We start from the raw sequence: 10,367 nt of genomic DNA on the forward strand, positions 1-10,367 counted from the left end.
CTCTTTCCCTACCTCTGACCCCTCAACCCACCTCCCCCCCCTTCCTTTGCTATCAAGCGTGGCTCTTATCTTCTCATAACCCTGACAGCTAAGACCCCCAGCCCCAATGGAAACCTCAACTTTCCTCATCTTTGTCAACTTACCCTCGCCAGGGTCAAATTCTGTTAATTTGTAATTGATGGGAAAAAATGGTGGTGGGGAGTGCGTGGAGACAAGAAACCAAACACAACTTAAGATGTGGCTGCATGATATATTTGCCAATTATTTTATTTTTTTCTAAAAACAATAGAAAAAAATCAACTTTAAAAAGGAAATGTACTTAAATAAAAAAAATTATGGTTTATAATACATGTTTGAAATCTTGTATAATTGTTATAAACGTTTTATTAAAGTTATTTACATTTAATATCCATATTTACACAGGGAAAAGTTGGTCAACATTAAGATTTTAAAAAACAATTCTTAAATACAAATCTGTTAAAGGAAAACAAAAATGTCAAGCATAAAAACTCTTTTATGCCTACAGTTCTATTTGAGGCAGTTTCTGGCTAAACCTTACAGTCCCAAGACTCAGCCAGGTTGTGAGGTTGTGACCATGCATTGGATAGGAGTCCACGTAGCTGCAGCTTGTTCCCCGCCTGCCCCGCCCTGCATGAGGGGCGTCACCTTACACACAAGCACTAGAGTTCCGAAGCTGCTCAACTCTGTGTTTCAACTGTTCTCGCCGCTTCCGCAACAAGTCCTTTTGGGAAAGGAGGCTCTGCTCCTCGGCTTGGAGAGACAGGATGTACGCTGTGGCTTTTTTAAGGATAACCACCTTGGGGGCCTTCTCATTGTTTTCCAACTCCGGGATCTGGTCACGCAGCGCAAAAAAGCTCCGTTTCAGCTCATTTCTCCTCTGGCGCTCCAGCACGTTGTGTGTCCGCCTCTTGTCGTTCTCCTCCGTGTCTGAGGACCTGGGGCTGGCACACTTGCGGTTGTTGCTGATCTGTTTCAGGACCCTGCCACTGTCCAGCTTGGCCCTCTTGGCAGCGGGGCAGTCCTTCCTCGTGGACGGGGGCGCAGCGTAGTTGTGCTGATGGGTGGACACGTGGCACCGCTTGAGGACTAGAGGGCTGTGGGGGGGCCTGCTGTGGCCCGCAGGGGGCGACCCGGGTTCCGACCTCTTGGCAGGGAGCTGCCTCTTCTCCACCGACACCACATCGATCTCTTCCTCATCCTCTTGCTCTCCTTCTGTGAGGAAGGAAACATATCATTGGGTTAGCACTGTTTCCTTAGACCAATCAGCGCCGAGCTGAAATGAGTGCTATGCAAATATAAAGCGCTGATGTATTGAGAGAGGACTGAGAAAGATCACCTTGCAAAAGATTCCAGCCAACTATCCCTCCTCTCCTCCCCAGAAGGGCGGCCAATGAAGGGGAGGGAGGGGAGTGGGACAAGGCATAGGGAAGCAGCTCATATTCACCAAGATCCGATGGATGCCAGTTCTTACCTAAGACTTAATGAGGCTTGGACACACCCGAAGCAAGCTACTCCCCAGCACGCTCATGCAGAAGGGACTTTACCGAGAGCCCTGGGGGCTGTGAATGACAGCTGCACATCTCTTGATATGACTTTAGCAACTCCCTACTTTACTGGAAGTCCAAAAAGGAAAAAAAAATGCCTCTAGTTTTGCCAAGTCCTTGGGGTTGGGGACCAGGACAAAAGAAATTGGATTTTTGGCAAGGATTTCCTCCCAAGCTATCAAAAAGGCGGATTTTCTGCCCACCCACTCTTAAGGCACTTTCACTAGAGCTCCTGAGCTGAGGCTGAAGCAGGAGGCTGCAGGGCCTCTGCATTTTTCCCCAGTCCTTAGCCCATCACATTCCAACCTTTCCTCTCTGGAGGCAGGGGCGGAGGAAGGCGATTCATTCACCCTGCTAAAGACCAATTCTCTCTTATCCTCCTCTTTCACGCCCCCCTCCAGGGCAATTACAATGCTTAAGAGAGGTAAAAGGAGTGGATTGAATTGCAAGATAAGCCAGAAGACTGCAAAGCCCAAGTGAAATTCCTAAGGGGTGGGAGCCGAGGGCGGGGCGGGAGGCCACCGGGGAGGTCTAGGGGAGGGGAGGTTACACTAGGGGCCCACAGAGCTGCGGAGCCCCACCTCTCCCTCCGGATACCGAAGGAGAAAGGCAGTGGCCAGGCAAGTCGGCCGTCAATGGGCAGTGAGGGCACTCGGCCACCCCGGCCACCCGGAGACCCCGCTTACCAGAGTCGCTGCTGGTAGTGGGCGGGGTCTCCGGGCTGGCCCGCGGGGAGGACTCGGTGGAGGACAGCAGAGAGTCCGAGGACGGGGAGAAGGTGGAGGAGTCGGGCGAGGCGCAGGGCTTGGGCGAGCCGCTCTCGCTGAGCGGGTAGGGGAAGACCACCGAGGGGTCGATGCACTGGGACGCAGCGGCACTCAGGTCCTGCAGGTACAGGCTGGAGGTGGAGCAGCCGGGCCCGCGGGCGGGGCTCGGGCTGGCGCTGTCCCTGCGCGCAGCCTGGTAGGAGGCCAGCTTCTCGGAGACCAGCTTGGCGGCGGCCGAGAAGCCGCTCCACATGCAGTCTTGGATGATGATGTTCTTGATGAAGGTCTCGTCGTCCGGGTCGCAGATGAAGCTCTGGTTCACCATGTCGCCGCCCAGAAGCTCGGTCACCATCTCCAGCTGGTCGGCCGTGGAGAAGCTGCCGCCGCCGCCACCACCGCCGTCGTCCCCGCCCGGGGAGAAGGACGCCACGGCGACGTAGGAGGGCGAGCAGAGCCCGGAGCGGCGGCTCGGGGACAGGGGCGGGGTGGGCAGCAGCTCGAATTTCTTCCAGATGTCCTCGCTGGGCGCCGGTGGCTGCAGCTCGCTCTGCTGCTGCTGCTGGTAGAAGTTCTCCTCCTCGTCGCAGTAGAAGTAGGGCTGGACCGAGTCGTAGTCCAGGTCGTAGTTCCTGCTGGCAAAGCTGACGCTGAGGGGCATGGTGGCGGCAGCCTGCGTTAGGGGCACAAAAAGGGGGGCCGTCTTGAGTTACGGGGTCTCTCGGTGCCAAAGCCGGCGCACCTCCCCGCCGGCGTCTGGGGCTCGGGGCGAAAAAGGGCGGCCAGGCGCCCGCCGCATGGGAGCCGGGCGGGCGGAGCCGGGCGGGCGAAGCCGGGCGTCCACGGCGGCCTCGGCCTCCTCCAGAGGCGGCGGCGGGGAAAAAAAGCTGCCAGAGACGAGGCGCAAAGTTTTGCGCCACCTGAAGGAGAAAGGCGAGAGGCGCCGCGGCGCGCTCCCCGGCGCTCCCCTCCGGCCCCTCCGCGCCCTGCGCGCCCCTTCGCTCCCTCGCGCCCCTCTCCGCCCCTCCCTCCGCCACCCCAGGGCGCCCCCTTCCTTCCTCAGCAGCTTTTCTTTCTCTCTCAGGCTGGAGTGGCGAGCTGAGCCTCCGGCTTCAGCGGCCCCCCACCCTGCGAGTAAAAAAGGGGGCCGTTCCCGAAGAGCGGGGGCGCCTCCCCCAGCACCCGGTGCGGCGACGCAACTGCGCTAGACCGGCAGCGGCTGCGCGGCCGAGCCCGCGAGCCCTCCCCGCCCCGCGCGGGGAGCAGCTGTTCGGAGCAGGCGGAGCCCGGTCCTCGCCATCCCTCTGCATCCCGGGCCACGGGAAGCCGGCGCACGGTGGCCTGGAGCCAAGGCTGGGTGCCGAGGTTCGCCCGGGTCCCGCAGGGGCGCGAGTCGGACCCATCCCCCCCCCCCCCGGGCCACCCCTTTCCTTTTCACTCCTCCGCGCCTCCCGGTCCCAGCCTCCCGCTGGAAGTCGGCGTTTACATTTTACCATTATTTCTATGTTTACAGCCGAATGCCAACTTCCCCAAGGGGCAGGGGCGAGCTGGCATCGCCGCCGGCGGGGCCCGCCGCAGTGCCCGGCCCCGGCTGTCAGGAACGCGGGAGCCGAAATTTAAATGCCCTCCCGGGCTGGGGCGGCGGAGCTGCCTCCCCTCGCGGTGTGCAGCCGTGCTCCGCGGGGCTCAGGACGCAGAGGGCTTCCGCGAAGGGCACCCTGAAGCCCCAGTGGTAACGAATGCAATAGGGCAAGAATGTCCAGCCGGACGGGGTCAGCATCAGGACGGTAAAAAAAAAAAAAATCTCTAAAGCCCAGTTTTAAAACGCACCCCATTTCCCTTAGCTCTTTGCTCTCCCAGCCTGACAAGTCACTGCACCCCGAGCCACACCAACCCCAATCCGCGCCGAGCGACCCCAAGTGCTCCGAGAAAAGTGTCAACAGCACGGGGGCGAAAGCCACCTCGGCTTGGCCTTCGACGCGTCGCAACACTGGAACCGTAAGGAAAACGGAACACAGACCCGGGCGCTTACCGGGTTTTCCGGGACCCGAAGAAAATCCAGCCTTCCGGCGGTGCGGCCCCGGCCCCGGCGGCTAAAGCGTCCCCGCTGGTGCTTGTGGTCCGGGGGCAGAGGGTCCGCTGCCGCGCGCGCAAAGTTCCTCGGACGAGGCGCGGGCCGCGGGCCCTGGCGGGGTCGGCGCGGCCCGAGGCGAGGCCCCTGTGGCTCCGGGTCTCCTTCCCGGGACGCTCGGAGCGCGGCTTGGCTCCCTCGGCTCTCGCACCCCGGCGGCCCGCCCGCCCGCTCGCTCCCTCTACCTCTCGCTGGAATTACTACAGCGAGTCAGATAAAGCCCAGAAGATCGACTTTTATACTAAGGAGCAGGCCCCGCCCCCGGCCTTTTCCCGCCAAGCCTCGGAAGGCCCGGCCCTTCTGCGCGGGGGGCGGGGCGCTGCAGGGAGCAGGGAGCGGGGAGCGGTGAGCGGCGGGGGGAAGCGCAGCCCGGGTCCCAGCGCCGAGGCCCCTGCGGGCAGAGGGCCGGTGGGTGGGGACTCGCGAGCGGATCTTCCCCGGCCCCGCCCTCGGCGCTGGGAACCGGGAGGGGAGGAGACTGCGCCGCGGCGCTCGGGCCGATGTAAACAGCGGATGAACGGCGCGCCGACCATTTTCTCCTGGTCCGCCCGGTCCCTTCCCTTTCTTTGCCCCCGGGCGGCCCGCGGGCAGCCACGTCCTCGTCCCGCGCGGCCTGGCGCCTCCCGAAGCCGGGAAGACGCGTGAGGATTAGGTCCCCCGAGAGGGAGTGGAGCCGTGCGGCCGGAGCGCGCGCTCGGCGCTGGCGCAGGTGGGGCTGGGAGGCCAGGAGGCCAGGGCATCCCGCCCGGAGTCGTGCGGACAGCTCTGCCGCGCGTCCCCGGAGAGCGCCCCGCGCAGAAATCCCACTGCGTTTCCCTTTCTCGGGTGCGCGCGTAACGCATGAAACATGTGAGGCTGTCCCGAGGACCCTCCCGCTCAGGGTGAGTCCGCCACTGTGCGGACAGAGCGCCCCACACCGCCCCAGCCCGCGCACACTCCAGGCGCGTGGGGCCGCGGGCGCACGCCGGGACCCTCCCGGCCTCGGCCAGCCCGCACCGGGTCCCCGCCCCGGCTCCCGAGGCGGGGTCTCAGCCCAGCTGCAGGGGAGGCGGACCCCTGGCGCCCCGTGGCGCCGATTTGCACCAGACTCAGGACCCCGGGTTGGGGGAAATCAAAGGCGCTAGACGGGAAAATAAGGAAGGACGGGGACCCGAACCTCTGGGTCAGACTTCTCAGAAGGCGGAGGAGGAGGCTCCTGTGAAGAAAACCGTTAGCTCTCTCCTCGCCGGACGGACTGGATGCTCAAAGCCTTGCGGGATCTTTCCCCTTTTTACTTGAGTCCTGGTCATGCGCGTGCGCGAACACACACACACACTCGGCATTTGATGTGATCAACCGAGAGGAAAGGACTCTTGCTTTTGTGTCTTTCTTGGAGGGGGCGTGTTTTGAGTTAATTAACAATTGGCTGTATTTCAGGCATTTTTTCCCCTCCATTGACTACATTTCTGAATGCTGTACTGAAAGTGCACTTATTATATATACCCCGCATCTGTGCATACATTCTTCTTGTACACGTCGACCTAATTTCTTGCCCAACTGGAATCACTTCCCGATTGGATCCGTATTTAATACAGAATGCACATTCCTTGGGATTTGCCATTGTGCATTTTTCCAGGGCATTCAAAACAACGACAATCTTCTCATGCCTGCGCCCGCACCCAAAGGCATTTTAAGAAAACTTTTCCCTCTCTTGCCCTCTGTAAAAAGAAAAGAATGGGGGGCGTCCAGCACTCACACTGCGCAGGATAAGCGCCCACCCGCGGAGCCCGCAGCCCCGCGTCCAACTGCTACATGGGCAGGACCTTCCCCAAAGCGAGCTCGCGACACCATTCAGCTTTAAGGGTCGCCGACGACTCCAGCCTCTAAGCTTGTGTCGCAAAGCCGGCAGCGACCAATCCCCAGGCTCGGTTTTGCTGCAGAGTGTTTTACCTCAGCCCCGCCCTGGCTGCGCCCGAGTCGGTGTGCGAAAGTAAAGTACGTGCGCCCCCTGCCGGCGGCGGGGCGGAGCGTGCCAGGCGCGATCCCGCCTCTTCGGGGCTCTCCGGCGTCCGCAGAGGGAAAGTGGTCGTGAGGCAGCTGTTCACCCTGGTGAACACGAGCCCCTCGCTACTTCTTGATGATCCCGCCTGGTGGGAAGCGTGCGGCAATCCCGGCACGCAGGAAGGGATTCCCCACAAACCCTGAGAGCTGCGCACGAGCCTGAGCCCCCACATCTTGGAAACCTGTCCTCTTCCAAGCACCAAGTCTGAGAGCGAGACCCTACGCGGACAGGCAGGGCTGAAGGCTTTGCTTGTAAGGATTTTGTATTTTAAAAACGGAGCTGAGGAATGATAGCCAGCTGTTTCGGTTGCGAGGAGGAGAGGCCACTGTGGGGGAAAAGAGAGTAAAGGACCGTTTTAGAAAAAGTTTTAACTTTAAACCAAAACCACTGCAGTAAGGGTAAATGTGAAGGACATTTCCTCGGCGTGCTAGTGGGCGTGACTGTTCCCAGGAGGGCCCCCCCCCATTGAGCCTGGGGTCCTGAGCCTGCTAGGAGAGCACTCTACCACCCTCCCCTCCTTTTAAACTTAAATCTAGTTTTTAAACTTCGAGACAGGATCTACCTACACTGCCTAGGCAGAACTCAAACTTGAGATCCTCCTGTCTCGGCGTCCCTAGTAGCGGGGATTGCAGACGCGCGCCACCACGCCCGGCTCCAGGAGGTTTCATCCTGTGAAAGTTGCTTGCTGGTGCCTCGCGGAAGCCTGGCGGGAGGGAACTTCCCAGAAGAGGCCTCTTTGGTGTGGCTTCCCAGTAATCGGGCACTTTGGGCTTCGCTCTGGGGCTGAGTGGGCCCCTCTGAAAACCACCACCAACCTCGAAACCGAGGGAAGGGGTCCCCGGACTCCGAGGGTAGTTTTTGAAAGTAGAAGGAGGCGGATCAGTGGTATTTTCGGGTCGGACTCCCACCTCATGCCAGCCCGTGTGGGCGTGTGAACCCAGGCCGATTGCGTCTGTGGGCTGGGGACCCAACCTCAGCCTCCCCAGGCCCCTGACGGTACCCGGGGTGTTACTTTCGGTAAGAGTGGGGAGTTTTGTGCCTCCACATAAGGTAGGGGCCAGCCCCCGTTTACACGGGAGGAAATGACTTCACAGTGGTTGAGAGACACAATTGTCTTTTAGAAATTTTAAAGCCACGTCTGTCTTAAAATAGACCTTTGCTGAGTGGAGAAATGGCAGAGGAGATTCCAACTAATACTATTTGCATTTATGGTGCAAAGCGATATATGTTCATTACCCGTTTAAACTGCACAACAGAAAAAGTCAAGAAAAGCACGAGTTCTAATTCTGATCACCCCGAGGTGATCAGGGTCGGAGTTGTAAATTTTTATTATTTTGCAGTACTAGGGGTAGAATGAGGTTCCTGAGGCTAGGCAAGTCCTCTACCACCCAGCTACACCCCAGTCCTTGAGTTTATCTTTCAAGGAAACTTTTAAGGAAACCTTTGATCTTTCTGGTCTAAAATTTCCTTTTGGAAGAGAGTGGAAAGTGTCTTTTTGGTTCGTCACCGTAGGGACATTGTGACTCATGGATCCCTCTATGGGGTGCTGCCGGGGCTGGCTTGTCCCCCAGAAGAGTCGCTCTGATATGCTGCCCAGAGATGAGGGTCCAGGGGACAGTGCGTGTGTGGTACCTGCCCACAGAGCGACAGCTGTGTCTTTGGGGGCAGCCTTTCAGTCGAGATGGTGCAGCTAAGAGTCGCTAATTCTGATAACAGCATATCCCTCAGTAGCAGTCATTGCAGCATTATACTTAGGGCAAAGATGCAGAAAGAATAAGGGTTTTCTGATGCTGGAGCCTGAACCCGCTTTCTCACCGAGTGCGCCTGCAGCCAGCATGAGCAATGTAGCCAGACTTTCTGCTTTCTTCCCAGAGGCGCAGAAGGGGAGAGGGGCGTCAGAATGTGCGACTTGTACAAAATAATCTCTCCCCTAAGTTCTTGGACTCTCTCTTCCCCACACCCCCTCCAGAGTTTCCTACGGAGTCGATCTTCTCCAGATCAGGGTGGTAAGGAAAGAAATGGGGCTCGGTGATTAAAACCTAGCTCCAACTTGGGGGGCGTGGCAGGAGGATCCCGCTGGCCTAGCATGGCTGGGCTGTTACTTCAGAATCTCTTCCAGTCACATGAGGCCTGTCTGGGAGGGAGGTGAGGAAGAGAATGATAGATGCGGATGTGCAGAGGAAGGATCATTTGGAAAGGGGCTGCTAGATTAAAAACCGGGCGAGCCAGGGAGTGTCAAAGGGAGAAGGCTCCCCCGCATGTTAATGCCAGCGCCTGCGGACAGGACCAGCTCCTCAGCAGACCAGAGGTTCAGAGAAATGCAGTTCAGAATCGTTAATTCACAAGAGTGACCACCACCATGACAACAGAAAAGATAGTGAAGAAACCTTTGTGCCTTTTAAAAAATGCGTGGTTTTGGTTACTGTTGCCCTCCCTGCATGGGGTTTCTAGCATATGCATACGTTAAAGGAGCTGAGAAGGGAAAAAAATTAGTAAATATTTTTAACATAATACCCAAGAGCCTACATTTCCTGTGTTGCATTGAATACATTAGGTTGTTGCTCATTCACTGGCTTCTAGACCTCAGGTCCTGGCAGAGGGTCCCGGGCTGGACCCAGTAAACATTCGCTGCATCGTTGCAGCTTGGCATCCTCCTTTTAATTCTTAGTTCTTCGCTGGAATCCTGCCTGACTTTGTAGCTACGAGCACAGACAAATGGTTCCTTTGTTTAACTTTGCTTCAGAGACTCGGTTTATTGTTCTGTAAGTGCCAAACCCAAGCCAATCTCAGAAGTCCCCACATTTCGGCTCCCTGAACTGTCTTTGCGGTGGTGTTTTTGGGCAGCATCTGTCCCTGGGATGGACCCTTGCCGGGCTGGAGGGAGCGGTGGGTGCAGGGGAGGCACCTGGGACATTTCTCCTTCCTACTCTTTGGCCTTCATTTAGCAGCTAGTGGGTTAGAAGCCCACTTGTTTTATGGGCCAGCAGAGAGCCCAGTCCATGGCTTCTGAGTTAGCTCCCAAGGCTGGGCTTTCTGAGAGTGGACATCCTTGCTTGGTCTCATCTTTAAATTGTCTGTTTTCTCCATGGTTCTTTTTAAGCGGGTGTCATTATAGAAGCTTTCTGGAAAGTACCCGGGGTTAACAATCACCAAGGCCAGTGGACTCCATCCTGTGTCCCCTTCGGACTCTCTGCTCACTCTCTGGCTTCTGGAAGTGATCATCCTTTTGATTCCATAAACCAGTGATTCTCACGCTGCGACGGTTTTGCGCCCAGGCGATATCTGGCCATGTCTGAGGCATTTTAGGCTGTCCCAAGGGGCAGAGAGCTCCACACCGGCGTGGAGTGGACAGAGGTCAGGGGCTGCCACCATCCTCACAGTGTGCAGGACGATTCCCTCGACAGAGAAGTGTCGGGTTGGCCGAGGGTGAGAACTGGGGCCGGGCCTTACCTGGGTGCCGTGCTATGTACGCAGCTTGCTCCTCTGCGTCCTTTCCTGGCCTACGGCGGCGTGTAGCTGCTCGGATCACCTGGTCGGAGATTCCTGCTGGTGCCCAGCCCCTCCACTCCCTTTACTGTTGCGCACTCACACATCTGCCCCTTCCTTTCAAATTCTTCAGCCCCCAAGGCTCCACCTCAGGAGCCTGGAATTCAAGCCCTGCTGCATCTGGCCTCTACCTTATCTTGCTCTATTTCCTACCAGCTCTGCACTTCAGAGAAGCAGGCCTATTTACAGCCACCCTGAGACACACAAGTTCTCACCTTGGTACATTTGTCCTGGCCCTGCTGCATATTTCCTGCGCCTCACTTATCTGAGTGCTACCCCCCCTTGAAGGCTGAGCTGAAGCCTTATAGCCTCTGTGGAGC

The 10,367-nt window shown here is 57.9% G+C and overlaps 1 protein-coding gene across 2 annotated transcripts; it reads right to left on the reverse strand.

Annotated features, from left to right (window-relative positions):
• Nucleotides 1-236: 236 nt before the first annotated feature.
• Nucleotides 237-5,775, reverse strand: Myc (MYC proto-oncogene, bHLH transcription factor). Of its 2 annotated transcripts, none has more exons than XM_087187893.1 (3): nt 5,617-5,775; nt 2,252-3,002; nt 237-1,233 (listed from the first exon to the last, which is right to left on the reverse strand). In XM_087187893.1, exons 2-3 carry the CDS (start codon nt 2,988-2,990, stop codon nt 668-670), a joined length of 1,305 nt encoding a protein of 434 aa, XP_087044019.1. In that variant the 5' UTR covers nt 2,991-3,002; nt 5,617-5,775; the 3' UTR covers nt 237-667. The 2 variants fall into 2 exon arrangements, with proteins under 2 accessions (XP_087044019.1, XP_004838016.1); XM_004837959.4 differs by lacking the exon at nt 5,617-5,775 and adding an exon at nt 4,362-4,497.
• Nucleotides 5,776-10,367: the final 4,592 nt, after the last annotated feature.

The sequence above is a fragment of the Heterocephalus glaber genome, unplaced genomic scaffold (genome assembly GCF_053883595.1).
Source record: "Heterocephalus glaber isolate CG9 unplaced genomic scaffold, H.glaber_assembly_v1.0 deba00000281, whole genome shotgun sequence".
Taxonomy (NCBI): domain Eukaryota; kingdom Metazoa; phylum Chordata; class Mammalia; order Rodentia; family Bathyergidae; genus Heterocephalus; species Heterocephalus glaber.

What these genes read in the sequence shown, in the direction of transcription:
- Myc (XM_087187893.1), bottom strand. Translation starts at nt 2,990, where the DNA reads ATGCCCCTCAGCGTCAGCTTTGCCAGCAGGAACTACGACCTGGACTAC. An exon ending in CACTACCAGCAGCGACTCTG is followed by an intron (nt 1,234 to 2,251) that starts GTAAGCGGGGTC and finishes CCTTCCTCACAG; the next exon opens with AAGGAGAGCAAGAGGATGAG.